The 15,167-nt window shown below is 37.7% G+C and overlaps 1 protein-coding gene across 2 annotated transcripts in view; it reads left to right on the forward strand.

Moving 5' to 3' along the window:
- BCLAF3 (BCLAF1 and THRAP3 family member 3) overlaps positions 1-15,167 on the forward strand; it is a 31,159-nt gene that overhangs the window by 12,591 nt on the left and 3,401 nt on the right. For both annotated transcript variants that reach the window (XM_048932243.1, XM_048932247.1), the window contains exons 5-11: positions 1,508-1,686; positions 2,348-2,462; positions 2,675-2,738; positions 3,566-3,684; positions 5,421-5,535; positions 9,418-9,513; positions 13,453-13,608. In XM_048932243.1, the coding sequence (XP_048788200.1) occupies positions 1,508-1,686; positions 2,348-2,462; positions 2,675-2,738; positions 3,566-3,684; positions 5,421-5,535; positions 9,418-9,513; positions 13,453-13,608 (844 nt within the window). The remainder of the gene's footprint in view (positions 1-1,507; positions 1,687-2,347; positions 2,463-2,674; positions 2,739-3,565; positions 3,685-5,420; positions 5,536-9,417; positions 9,514-13,452; positions 13,609-15,167) is intronic.

Below are 15,167 nucleotides of genomic sequence, written 5' to 3' on the forward strand. Positions count from 1 at the left end.
TTTTTTGACTTCCTGAGGAGTTCCTCATTTCTTTTGAAAACTAGCTAACTTTTAAATTGCATAAATCTCAGGTACACATTCAGATGTTTAAGATGAAGTCCAGTAAAGCTGTCAAAAAACGAAATCCCTGGGTTATATTATTTAGTATTGCAGCAAATGATGTAACAATCTTTTGAAGCCTCAGAACTGAAAAGTAATGGAGTATGTTTCTGTCTTGTGTATAGTACTTCTGGTTGTCTTTAGCATTCCTTTTGTCAACTCAATTGGAGAAAAGGGTTAATGTGGCAGCCTAAGTGAAGAACACATTGTAAAGACTAAGCAGCTTGCTTTGTATAGATATTTGCAGGCTTTTCTGGTCAATTGACTACCTGCTGTAGGTGAGGGTAATGGCAGTAATCTCTTTTGGAAGCTGTTCAGTCCTCATTTAAAAGGTATTTTACTTCTCTCAAGCAAAACATCTCTGCCAGTTTTTTTTTCCAATATTTCAGAAAATATGTAATACAGTGAAGAGTTGTGAAGACAAGTTCACTGTCCCCATGTAAGGGGTTAATACGAAAGACTGAGGAAAGGGAACAATTCTTTCTTCCTAAGTGATAAAGCAAGGAAAAAAGTTAATTCTTGCCGCTTCTTTTTGGAAGCCTGTGGGATGATTTCTATATATAGTAGTTTCTTGCTGCTATTCTTGAAAGTCATGCACAGTGCATGTAATAATTATTTACAGACTGAAAAGCTGCAGTCAGTATAGTAGTTTACTTGATGTGCAGGTTTGCTTTTGCAACAACAAAGACATTAGCAGAGACTAAATGGCTAATTTCGGAGAAGCTGATGACTGAGAGTATTCATGCTGCCTACTTCAGGCATTTAACAAACACATGACTTAAAATGACTGAGCTGAGAAGAATACATTCTTTATAAGCCTAGAGAGAAGTTAGGCAATTCAAATCATCTGTAATAAATACCTAAAGGGAGATTGTTTGGATTCACCGAAAGGCATTTACTGAAGACAGATAGCTGACTCCTGGGACTTGCTGGAGGCTGGTTCTGGTGCAATCTTTATATGAAATTCTACTTTCTTTTGAAATACAGATTAGACAGGTGCATTATCACTTTGCAGAATGGACAGCAAAGTCTTTGTCCTAAAAGTTTTACATGGAATATTTGAGTTCTCAACTTGTTTCCAAATAAGAGGTACTTTTATTGCACCAAGAACAGCAGAAATTTTAATGCCAGCTTCCTTGTGAAAATAGTTCTAACAAAGCAATGCTACCATTTGATTTATGCATCTCTTTAGAATGAGTAAAACCTGACAAAAATATGCTACACGCATTCCTAAGTTCACATGTTGTTACTGAGAACATGTTGCACTGAGTTCAAGTGATACAGTTTTCAAAGATGCAGAGATTTTAGCATTTGTGTACTGTTGAAAACGTTTTTGTCTTGTTCTACTTCTTTGCTTGAAATTTTCAAGTATTCTTTGAAAATGAGAATCTCCAAATGTTTATTTTAGGTCTGCTTCTAGTCATACTGCAGACAGACAGATGTCACATGATCTGGTTGCTGTCGGCAGGAAAAATGAAAACTTTCATCCGGTGTTCGAGCACATGGAATCTGTAGCACGAGGTGTTGAGAGCGACCCGTCGCGAGAATTTACTCAGGAAATAATCACAATTATCCATCAAATTAAAGGTGGCTGTAGTATTTGGGGTATATGTGTGTATTTATGTGTTTACAATTACTGTAAAAGAAATAATGAGTTAGGCACGCTGCCCTTGTAAATGTCAGGTGTTAGGTTTCATTTGTTTTCGTGTCATTCGTTGAAGGAGAATGCAGGTTGAAGAGCTGAAGTGGTTGGATGGAGCACTTTGGTTAGAAGGTCTTGCTCCTTATTTAGAGATTACTGTAGGCTGTGAACGTAGAAGGGATTTCATGGAAGTGCTTGAGGATAAACTGCTTTTTTAACAAGTGAAGAGGGTTGGGGGGGGAAATAAAGCTTTGTTGTAGTCACAACGTTTTAGTTACATATAGTTCCTGTAATTTTTCAGATGATTTTCTAGACTCGTGTCACATGTAGTGCAGAACTTTATTTGTTGCTTCTAGTAGTTGCCATGATGGAACTGATAAACAGTTAACTTTCTTCAGCTTAATCTTACTAACTAAGAGGGCTGTCTGAGTTGAGCTGGCCTAATCTCTCATTTGGGAACATTAAACTACAAATGGAAATAGTTTGGAATTTAATCTCAAAGTTGTCATGGTGTCCTTAGCAGTTAATCTTTTGAAAGATAATATTTCCCACAACACACTTGAAATAGTGCGCTTAAACATTCTTGTATTTAATGTCTTTGCACAGCAAATTATTTTACATCATCCGACATAACTCTGCATGAACGGTTCTCAAAAATCCAGGATAAACCAATTCCAAATATGAATGAAGTTAAAAGAAGTTTGGATCCAGAAATTCACAGGTAATTGGTGTGCTTCTGCCTTAATTTATTTGCATCAAGGTAGTTAATCTTCAGTAGGCTTTACGTTACATAGCTGGAGTTGTTTGTTGCACCAAAAACAACAGTTTTTCACTGACTCTAAATTATCTGTACGTAATCTGCAAAGATTCTGTAGTTGGTTAATAATGATTTATATTGATGCTGCTTATTCTTGTGTGATTTTGCTGTTTCAGGAGGATTGACATGTCTTTAGCAGAACTTCAGAACAAACGAACTGTCCCATCAGAATCTCCTCAGGTATTATTTTTTTTTTTTAATAGTTCAGTGAAAGTTACATAGGTGTAACTAACACTTTTCTGCTTTATATTGAAAAGCTACTCTTACATGCTTTGGAGACCGCTAGCAATTCTGTTTTAAAAGGAATGCACGTGACTGTATTTACAGATATTAAATGTACTTCCATTACTGTGGTAAGTAGAGTGCAGATGTGTTCTAGAATAACTGGAGCGTGGTTATTGCTACTGCTTGAACTATTTATTCTTATTTAATGTAAATACTGAGTGGGCAACTGACATGGATTCTAATTTCTGTCTGAGATTGGAAAAACCCTTAATATTTCTCCTGTGATGTTAGGTTGGCCCAACGTACAGAATGCAGTTCTATACTGAACGCAGTGCTAATCCCTGCTTTTATCCAGGGGCATGGGATTTTGTTTCCCCCTTACAAACTACACTTACTGCGATTTGGTTTCCTGTTGTTTTTCTGTGGTGCTAATATGTGGAGGTACAACTTAATTAAGAAGAGTAGACTTTCTTAAGATTTACTGTAGTTTGTGAATTTTTTTTTTATTGTCAGCTTTATGTAGAGCAGTTATTGAGCTGAAATTCCAGCTTTCTGTTCGCTGCTGTTCAGAAACGTGTAAGGAGACAGATGGTGGGAGAAGGTAATTGTCAGGGAGTAGCTACTGTTATTGTTTTGGACTTCGGATTCTTAGGCTGATGCACAGCTGTCCTGTGCCTATTTGGTTGGTCAACAAGATTACTGAATAAAACCCTTGAAGGACAAATGAAGTCAATATTTCCTTATTACAAGCTAACTTGGCACCAACCCTTCCTCTTAAATAGAACATCATAAGAGTTTTAGAAGATCCAAATGATCTACGGCATGATATAGAAAGGAGAAGAAAAGAGAGACTGAAGAATGAAGATGAGAGAGCATTTCATACGGATGGTACAGCTCCAAGGTAATTAGCTAATAATAATCACATTTGCCTAAGCTTGTTCTTCTCTGGTACATTTAATTTTATCGATGCTTCCGCAGTTGCATTCAAATCTGTTGTGATTTTCTTTTGAAGTTTGACTTCAGTTGTGACATGTGTCAGTAGAATTTCAAGCTTCCTATGTAATGGTGTATTATGTTGGTAGAGGTTATTTTTCTGCTACTACTTCATTGGTATTTTGTAGTTTCATAATAATGATCCAGAACGAATGCATTCTTGTGCTGCTCGGGGTGTTTGTGGTATCGTGGAATGTCAGCAAACAGAATTTGTTTGTTTGTTTTAATTTTATTAATTAACATTAAACTTTGGAATAGCTTTTTACTGCTCTGAATTCCTGCAGCAGGTCTGCTAAAGATGTGTGGCCCAGAGGTGTTTGCTAACCTCAGTCATCCTATTTTTGCTTTTGATGTTAAGATTACACGAATGGCTTATTTGTATTAGAAGCGTTGGTTGAAGAGTTGCCAGAGTGTAATGAAATGCATCTACACTGTAGTCACGTTTTGCAGATACATGAATATATTGCTAATTGTCCATTTTTAAACAGTTTATAATGGCAAATGGTGACAATATGTGCATATTTAGGAAAATTGACTAGTAAAACTGTATTAAAAAAAAAAAAAGAGAGAAAAAATCCTGTGTTTGAAATTGTGTAGATAAAAAGATGAAAGTTGTCAAAGGAAAAATAAAACCAAATTATTGGATTGTTGCCTATAGCCTTATACTTGCTTGATGCTGTACCTTCAGTATGTGTTTGGCTCAGTTGTCTGGTAAGGCTTTTTTTTGCTACTTCTGCGGTTACTAACTTGCTTTACCTTCTATATATACTATTTACAGTGGGAAGCTCGGGTTTTTTTATGAAGTGTGGCTGTCCTTGAGCTTGATGGAGGCTGGAGGACACTTACACTTGCAGTGCTGATGGCTAATGCATTTGCAGGCTGAGGGCAGTAATGGAAGATGGATAGCACCTTCCTGAAAAGCAGGCTTTTTTTCACAGTTCGCATATGAGATCTTGACAGTGCTTAATCCACTAGCCCATTCTGCCTTCTTCTGGCCTTTTTTATTATATGTGTTATAGTTCTGGGAACTATAAATTTTGGCTTCTAGTCATTACTTTTCATGGTACACGTATGTTTTATTTATTGGTTGTGGATGTATCAGTAATTAGCATTGTGCTCAGTAACAAACAAAACCAAAAAAACCCGAAGTCAGAGCTGTGTTGTACTAACTGAAGGGGTAACAAGCATATTCTAGCATCTGGATATTTATCAGAGCTTCTATCTGATTTGGAATTGGTGAGATGAGAAGTTGTGTGCGACTTTGACGGTAGCACAATCTAAAAAACCACTGAAATACAAAAAGCGTGTCAGCCAGCAGAGGGCAGTGTGAGCCAGGCGTGGAGCTGTAGCTGTGGGAGTCGGGGAAACTTGTTTTAAAAAGTGAGGCTTTGAGAAAGACAGAAGTCACCATTTGTTATCGTTGCATAAGAAAATGGAGTTTACTGTATGATTGTGTGTAACTTGGACTTCTCTTTAGCCAGAGCAGTAGTCATTTATCAAATATCTTAGATTAAGATTGCATAGAAGCTGTCATTTTACCATTTCTAAGTGGTACCAATGTTAAAGTAAGGTCATTTAAAATTAAACGTGTTGCTATATTCCGGTTCTGGATTTTAATTGTTCTCTCTGGAATTATTCTCTCAGGAATCAGCAAAGCTGCAGTTTTTCAAGATTACAGAACTCTCAACTTGATGGCTTCCAAAAGCCCATGAGGTTCATTAAGCCACCTTTCAGGAAATTTATTGGGAAGCCTCACCTGGTAAGCCTGAATCTGGAAGTAGTTGTTTCTGTGTTGGTTTTTTTTTTCCTTCATAATTTATTTCCTGCTGCACTTTTTTGGGCTGATATGGCTAACAATCTGTGAACTCTTGCCTTTTAATTTCCATGTGAGTCTTTATCTTCACACTTGATCAATGATTAAAAAAGAAAATGGTTCTACAACAGTAATTCCTCAGGCATCTTTTGCAGTGCAGAGCAGTTCAAGAGAGCTAAAATAACTTTTATGACCAAATGCTGGTAAAAGAATATCTTTTTTACTTTTGAACATCTCTAGAGTATTGCTGATGTGTTTTATTACCTCACGGGGAAGTCGCCAGGAATGTGTCTCTTGAGAAAGCTAGTGTAGGTTGGGTGTATTTACAATGGAAGCAGTATTTTTGGGGGAGTAGGGAGATTAGGTGCTCAACTTTAGACTTCTAATTGAGTAGCATGAACAGGCTGGACTAACTTAGGGTTCGTAATAATTTAGTAGAGTTAATTGATTTTAAGATGTTCCAGTAAATAGTACAAATTTATTTTATGAAGCTACAGCAGTGTAAGTTCCTGAATGCTGCATTTCTCCTGCTTTGTAATATGTACGTGATCTAAACCACAAACTAGAAGGCATTTTTACTGAGCAAGTAACTTGAAGTAATATGGAATATCTTGGGAAGGGGAAAAGGGAGCTAGTTGTCATCAGTCCAGGGGGAAGATCTGAATCTTATGTCAGTAGCACTTGCAGAATGGTTCAAGTCAAAAGAAGTCTCTGAGGGTCATCTGGTCCAACTTCCTCCTTAAGCAGGTTGTCTGGGGCCATGTCCAGCATTGTTACTGTAACAGTGTTTCTCCTCAGGAGGGAAGTTCTGAAATATCTTGTTTTTTGTTGTTGTTTTTGTTTTGTTTTTAAGAAAGAAACTGTACATGAGACTGCAGAAATGCCTGAAATTATATTCCTGGGGATGAAATATTTTACTTGGAATAGTTTGTCTGTGTTGATACGAAGTTTATCAGAGCTAACTTGGGCACTTGATCTGTCTTTGGCTCTCTCTTTGTAATGTACTTAATAATGAAATTGAGAAGGCAGTTAATGTTCAGTTGAAATAAATGTTTACTCCTTTTGGAAAACTTTCTGAATGAGTGCAGTTTTGTTTTGAAGTGCTTGTGCTTGTGTAATAGGACTTGTGCAGCTGCCCATGTTGATTTGTACCATATAATTCTAAAACATCTTTTGTGGCTGGTGCTAAGAAAGGGGAGACTAAGGGAAACTGTCAGTTCTTCTATGTTGTAATTCATAGCCTATGGATAGGCTTCCAGAAGACCATCAAAGGCCCATCAAAAACAGTTTTTATGTAGTTAGTGATTGTCATTGGAGGATAGCTGCTTGGCGGGTGTAAATGCAAAATGACTCAACACAACAATATTAAAAGTAAAAACAACAAACCTGAAGACTAAGATTGAAGCCCTGTAAACATGTAGTAGTAATACCTCCTTAACTAATATAGTAATTGCAAAATGATGCTGGATGTTAATTTGGAATAGAGACTGAATTTGAACTGTTGAAGATTCAGGAAGACTTCACTTTGACATCTAGTAGCAAACTAGATGCAATTTTAAAAATAGCTTTAATGTTCCTGAGAAGCAATACATTGCACTGAGGAACTTACCAATTCAGAACAGCAGTAGCTGAGAAAGCATAGGTATTAAAAATGCAAAAGATGACTCTCCATGAAGTCAGCCATACACGAGTTAATTTGCCATCTGCATGCATCAGTAGAATGACCCAGTACTCACCACTTGGCATAGGGGCTTTATGGACATTTTGCATTTATGTCTGGAGTGTACTGATCGATGCTTTCTAATTGCATCTTCTTGTCTGTTTTTGTTCTTCGTTTTTGCTCTATTCTTACTCTGCTCCTTTTGTTTTCCTTTTTATCTACTCTGTTAAATGCTGAAGTGATGCAGAAAGAATGCAATCTTGTCCTGGGTAGAAAAGATAAATAATACAGCTAAGTCTCATACCTGAGATGACGTAAATAGTTCAGCTATATACAGTAGATGTCACCGCTCTGTTTAAGAGTGTTCCACCTATAATTTTAAAAATCAAACCCTGGAAAATCCTGAAGAACTCCTCTTAGGTTTATTTGCTCTGATTTACAGATGAATATGGAGAGAAGAAAGAGTACATCAGAGAACCAGGTTTCAAATGACAAGCATAGCAGTGTCAAAACTAAGGCCATGCATGAATGGCCCACAGATGTGTTTGAGTCTGGGAGGAGTGGGCTGGTGTTCCATGTTTAGCTAAGACAAACTTTTCTTAATTCCTAATAATCTATTTTTAACTACAGCATGAAATCTTTTTGAATATCTTCTCTTTGAATCTTGCTAAATACTCTTCTTTAAAGAAGAGTGTACTACAATAGTAGGCTTCCTCATTTGGTTATGTAATGTAGAGAGGAGGGGAACAAAGAGGAAGAAGAAAGTTTGTGAAGGTAACCAAGTGGCTTTTTCCAAGAAAAACAGAATGAAATACCCAGAGAGAAAAGCATGTCAAACTTCCCAGCTTCCTTATAAGTATTTGATTTCATGGATTATCTTTGTATTCTAAGTCCACTCCTGGCAAGGCATTTTCAGGAGCTAAACAGTTGACTTGCAGGCAATAATATATTCTTCTAAAAAATGCTATTTTAAACCCCAGTTAGAGCTAAATTGGATTCCAGCAGTGCTCTGTTGCATTTATTAGACTACCAACATTAGAAAGCATACAAAAATGTTTCTGCCGTTTGGTTTGATATTTTGCTGGAGAGCAGAAATTCTTTAAGCAGCAAAGCATTAAAAAAATACATTTTCATTTTATTATACAATGTTAGCTTATTTGAGAAAAATGAGAGTTCTTAAGTTTTTCTTAAAATGTATTTAAAGCTGTTTTAGTTACGTTGGGGAAAGAAAAAAGGAATTCAGTAGTGCTGGGCCACTTCTGTGGCCTTCAAGACTACTTCTAAAGGGAACAGGGGAAAAGTGCATTTGGCCAAGAGTTCATTAGCAATTCAGTTCTGTCTTCATTAGATGAATATAGTGTAGCATGTATCAGTGTATAATACTTGTCAATACTTGTATGCAATGATGGGGGAAAATGATACTTTAGCTGAATGAATCCTGTCAAGGTAACTGTTATGGGAAAAGCTGGAAAAGATGAAAGAACACAGTGTCTGGAGGGAGTGCTCTGTTCTATGCAACCATGGCTGTTTGCCTTCAGCTTTCAGTGTGCTAACACAACAGTTTTGATACCACTTGTCCATGCCACTTGTCCTTAAGATCAGGTATGTTTCTGTGGCTAGCAACTCTTCTCCGACATGCTACTCTATAATACAAATTTAAAAGCAGAATATTTGGAGGGCCAATGCATTTGTCTGGTTGCTGTGGTGGTATGTAGAGTAGTGATGCCTGTGTTTGTGGTAAATGCTCCAAATAGTGACCATATGCTAACCAGGAGTATTCAGAGTACTGATCTTGCTCTTATTCCTGACTCAAGGGATGACTGCTAGAGCAGTCTATTACACATGCTGTGTGCTAATTGAGGCATCTGTTCTGAAGGGACAGGGTTGTAGAGCCTTCACTGAAGAAATCCAAGCAGGTAACAACCCAAGAGGACAATATTCCAACACGATGGTTTGTATCATCTTTGGGTTTGGTGGGCTCCGCTGTCACTACAGCCAACCTGTACGCCAGGCCCTTTGCTTCTCTTTTGGTGCTTTCAGACAGTGTGTTTGTGTCAAAATCACAAGGCTGAAAGGACTTTAATATATGTTACTATAACCTGGAAACTGTTTTCCTTTGTAATTTAATAATGTTAAACTAATAACTTTGCTATCTGTTTTTGAACTAGAATTCTTACTATTCTTCGAGAACAAATGAAACTTTCCCGCACAGACATGTTAGAGGACGCCTTGAGAACACAGGTCCCATCAGGAGACACTTTAAGGTACAGACCAGCTTTTATCAGAAGTGTGTTGTATAAATTGTGACTTTGATCCTCTTGAGTTTGGTAAAGAAATGCAGATTTGAAGGTATCAAATGTGAAAAGTAGTAGCAGTGTGGCCTAATTGTTTCTGCTGACATAATGGGAGGAAAGAGGGCTGGCAGTGGATTGAGCTGAGTTATTCAGTATTCTATCCATACAGCTGAAATAAAAATAAACATCCAACTAGATATATTTATGTCAAGAAAAAAAAAAACTTTCTCATTTTATCCTTTAAAGTTACCTGTACTTGCTATTTAACAAGTGTACTCTCAGGAGAAAAACAGCACAGAATAGGTATTGATCCTTCTTGTTCTAAAGATAGTGAATTTGAAGTAAGGCTATGTTGGCTTAGCTCAGCAGCTAGCACTTTGGATAACAATTTGAAGAGTAGAAGGGCTCTTCTGCCCCCTCAGACTGAATATAAGGGAACTGTTGGGGAAAAAAAGGCAGTCAGTCTGCCAGAAAGCTAAGCTAATACTATCAAAAAGGGCTCACTATTCTGCTGTTTAAAGAATCAATGAAACAGAAAAAACTTTCAAGCTGAAGCTTAGCAAGTTAAAAATGTTAGCCTGCATAACTCCATCTTAACACAGAAAGGTGTCATAGTCTCTTAATCAGTATTCTTTCCTGTTCCCTCCATGTGGCCTTTTTATAAGGGATGAGTGGTTATTCACCACTATCTCTTTGAGGTTATGTTGGTAGATTATTCAAAGCAGTCTTCAATTTCCTTTATTTTACATCAGCACTGAATTCTGCTGAGGACTGCAAACATAAGTCTGCTTAAACTGCCATTACCTTTATATATGAAACTGAACGTTGCTGTATCCAGAGATTGGTTCCATACTGCTTTAATATCTGTTGAGAAGATAGCATTTTCACTGGTATTGTGGTTTCTATATGTGTATAGCCCATTATTACTACCATGGAAACAGCATTGCTGATTTGATTTCATCAGTGTTCTTACATTTCATTTCCTCTTGCATAACTTAAAGGATTTTTCCTGCCTATGCTGTTGCTGAAACCTGCTTCAGGAAGGTGATTTGACGCTCAAGAGCCTTCCTTGGCTGAATATTAAAAATACACTGAATTCTTCCTGATTAATAAAATTGGAGAGTCCTAACCTAATAAAAAAAAAAAAAAAAAGAGGAGGGGAGTTATTAGCATATATGGTCTTGCAAAAAGTTTTAACATTCTACAGAAAAAAATACTTTAGAGCAGCAGTTTCATAAGAGATCCAAAGAAATCTTACACAGATTAAAAGATCTTTTCTGTGAAAAGACTTTAAAATGTTAACTGTGATTCATTTCAGTAGGTACTGTATGTATGGTTATCTTCTGAACTAAACTTCATTCTGTAATTTACACAGTCCTGTGTATTAATGGCTTGCTCACTCTCCCCCCTCCAGCAGCACTAGGGAAGAGAAGAGGGGGAGCGAAAACAATGGCCTGGGTTGAATGTGGAGGTTGGTGGAACAGCCTGTGGAGGGAGGGATTGGAGACTCATGATTCTTGAGGTCCCTTTCAACCTGTGCCATTCCGTGATGCTGTGGAAATCATCCAGTTTCAACCCCCCTGCTATGTGCAGGGTTGCCAGCCATGAGACAAGGCTGCCCAGAGCCATGTCCAGCCTGGCCTTGAATGCCTCCAAGGATGGGGCATCCACAACCTCCTTGGGCAGCCTGTTCCAGTGCGTCACCAGTCAAGTAAAGGAAAGATGAAGGAAAAAGGAATGATGCAAAGGCAATTGCTTACCGTATCCCACAGGCAGACTGATGCTCAGCCAGCCTCCAGGCAGCGGCTTTCCTCAGTATTCTTACTGAGCATGAGCATGGAAATCCTTTGGTCAGTTTGGGTAAGTTGTCCTTACTTTATCCAGGCTGTGTCCCCTCCTAGTGTCTTGCCTGGCCAGCTTGTTGGGAGCCAGGCTGAAGGAAGAGAGAGTAGTAATGCTGTGCAGATACTGTTCAGCTGCAGCCAGAAACACTGCTGTGTTGTCTGTGCTGTGTCAGTCACCAATTGAAACCATGGTCCGGTGCGGACTGCTATGAAGAAAATTGACTCTGCCCTAGCCAGACACAGTACAGTGGTAACATATTAGCTCTTACAAACTTCTCAGAGCTTGAAAGCCACTGGTTCATAGGCAGCATGAGTAGCATTGATTATAAAATGGTCCAGATGTAATATTAGGTGTCACTTTAGCTTTTTTTTCCTGAGGCTGAAATGTAGTTGTTTTTCATTCACCTTCATTCACACCATTAGATTATCTCATTTTACTCTCAACTGTGTGTGACTGCAGTTACCTATGTACCAAGTATATGATCTGTTAACTGTTTCTGCGTCTGATTCTGCCCTGCTAATAGTACTTCTGTACCTCGTTCTCCCTGCTTGTGTAGATGCTTGTGTTGAAACTGAAGTGTACGTATAATCTCGCTTTCAGTATCTTGCACCTTTTCTTCCTTTCTTATTTGTTCTGGTCCTTTGCTGCTCGCTGTGCAAATGCAGCAGCAGACCTCTGAGGCCCCCTTGGTAGCCTCCTGTGTCAGAACAGAGAACCGCAGCAGCTGTGGGAGAAATGAGGACCTCTGCTGTTAACTGTGTTCAGTGGCTTAATATAGCATTGCAAACGCCCTTCAGCTTCCCCTATGGTAGGCGTGTATCTGCTTAAGGAATTTACTTGCACCTAATTATATTGTGATTGGACTCTGATGGCTTTTCAGTAGAGGGGTGAGATAACATTTAGTAGCCTTTTCTAAGTATGTCCTTTGCCTACAAGCATCATGAGAGTGACGCTAGGGAACTGATGGGGCCAGCTTCATGTTATCTCTACATGTTAGGTGGCTGAAGTGATTTTCTTGAAATAACAGAAACTGTATTTGCATTGAGTAACCTCTGTTCTGTGCAGTCCTTAGCTGTTCTTCAGCTACACCATGGAGAAACTGGTACCAAACTTATCACAACCTCAGAGCATGTGATTTTTCTTGAAGTGATCCTTACTTTGTCAAAAGGAGACTGACTTCACCAGAGCAATTAGGTCATGCTCAAGAAAGGCTCTTTTTCTGTTGTTTAATTCTGTCTTACTTTAAAGCTGTTTGTAAAGTATGACAGCTATTTTATATCAACATAATGTTTCCTTTTTATGTAAGAACTTTTTTTTTACTCTGCATGGGGTGAAAATCTTTAAAGGGTGAACATCTACAGGAATTTTTTTCTGTTACTGTCACATTTGAAAACTTTAATCTGCATTATTGGAAAATCAGGCAAAATTACAGTGAACCTTTCTGAGACTTCATAGCTTGTTCTGTTGGAGATTGGAGTGCTTAATTATAAACAGATTTTTATCCTTTTAGCTGCTGCTGCTGTTAGTGTTGGTCTTCCTATATTGCTATTTCTGTGAATTTCTAATTCCCTCACCAGTAAGCTCTGTCACTGTATGCTAACCTAGCTTGGGAACAAATGTATTTCAGTTGGGGAGTGATAAAAGAACAGAGTAAGGGAAGTAATTCTGTGGTCTTATGGTGTGAGGATACATGATAAACAGTCATGCTAACTTCTACTTAGCATAACTTTTTTAGGTTCAACACATTTGCCTGCTGCAGGCCTGTATCAGTGAATTTGGTAGCAAGTAAGGTGCTTTTTTGTCTTTTTGTTGTTGTTTTCCTTTTAGCAATTCCTGTTTTTCTGTAACAATGACCATTTCAGATATTTTAAACCGTGAATGTGATAAGGTAGCTGGTGTTCTAAGGAACAGCAAGCTGTAAATAAGGAAGAGGCTCAGTATTTGCTATTGCATATTCTTGTTCAATACTGTTGGTTTTGTGTGTATATACAACTGTAAATGCCAGGTATTGAGTTTTGGTGCCCTCATTCTGCACTTTTTTCCTCCCTTTCCCTACCGTTACAGAGCAACTTTGCAGATGGCCGTTTGCAATCCCATTATAAATCAGGCTTAGTACAGAAGGGTTTATATATTCAAGCTAAGTACCAGCGGTTACGTTCTGTTGGTGTAAGGGGGTTTACCACTAATAAATACAGAGATGGATTTCTGAGGAAAGAAAAGGTGAGTTGGTTTAATTTCTTCTTCACTAAGTGCTTTTATGAAAATGTGAATATTCAGATTGTCCACTACGGTTTTTATATCCCCATGGAATAGCTCAGATAGGATACTTTGGAACACCGCCTGTAAAAGCACAAGGAGGCACACTTGATTTTGCACTTATTTCCTTCATGGATATTTGTTTGAGCTGTGCTGTGAGGTTCTGTGATGATTTCCAATGTTCTCTTCTTGGTCTGCTTTCTTATTGATGAGAGAAAGTGGACCTCTGTTAAAAATGTTAGATCGTCTTAAGACTACAGTTCTAAATTAACATGAAGAGTATTGATACGCTTTTTGATTAAGTTTATGTTTCTGTTCCTCATTGTGTTATCTTACGTTCATCATGTGCCTTAAAGTGCTGTTCTGAATGAAGCATCCTGTACTGTATGGTGCCTGTGTAAAATGCTTTGACAAAGTCGGGCTGAAAAACTCTAGCACATCTATCTTACACTTTGATTTGCAGTGTGTGTGTGACAGTGATAATACAGAAGTGCAGAAGAACTTCTGAACTGTATAAAATGTTACAGCTTTTGGGAGTAGAAGTGGTTAAAGCACTCTCAATCCTTTATTAGAATTGGTCAAGTGTAATTAGAGTTGGGAAGGGCTACTCATGGCATCAGAATTGAATTAGATGACCTGCACAGCCCTTTCCAGTTGTGTGTTCCTTTGAGAATGTTAGTTTTGTAATTCTCTGTCTGTGTCCCTACAAGTAAATACGCTTGCATAATAAGCATTAGTGGTTGGATTAGAGTTGAGTTTTTAGAGTGCAGAAACATTAATAGGTTCTTAGAGCCGTTTTAAAAAAAGCAAAGTTACCAGTCTGGTAGAAGAATGAAGAAAGTGGAAAAATAAGCAACAAAACCAATAAGCAAAGACTCAAAGAAAACTAAACATGTTAAAGAGGTTGCTTCTTGCTAAAATATACTGGTCAGTTGTTTTTAAATTGGTATGGACTCAAATAAATATAGCAGAAGGGCAAATGGAATTGGAATTAATGGGAAACAAGTGTGGAAAGGTTTTTTCCAAAAAGTATAGATCTGGAAAATGGGCATAAAGTGCCATAACCTAATTTTGTTGTAGTGAGCTTCCCTCCCCCCCCCCCCAATTAATTTCCAATGCTGTTTTGTAATTGGATGTTAAGGTTCTTGTCTGGAGCTTATTAGAATAATCTTAACAAAATCTGGCTCTTGGTGATTATGATTTCAAATAGAGAAATAAGATCTGAATATTGATTTTTGGCTGGGGAGGAAATGGAGTATCACTGATGTCAAAGAAACCTTTCAGAATGACAGCCATTTTTTAAAACATGCTGATTGATGGTTGGGTAATTCTTTAAAAACAGCTATTCCTTAGATTGTAGATTGTATCCCTTATTTTGTACAGTGTAATAATTACACCTCAAAATTTGTTAAACTGGTGAGAACGCCTTTGATTTACTTCACTCTTTTGAAATAATTACGGATATGCATCCTTTAAGGCACAGTCTTTACAATTAATTGCTTTTTGAATCCCTAACTAAAAGA

This window comes from Lagopus muta, chromosome 1, assembly GCF_023343835.1.
Source record: "Lagopus muta isolate bLagMut1 chromosome 1, bLagMut1 primary, whole genome shotgun sequence".
NCBI lineage: Eukaryota > Metazoa > Chordata > Aves > Galliformes > Phasianidae > Lagopus > Lagopus muta.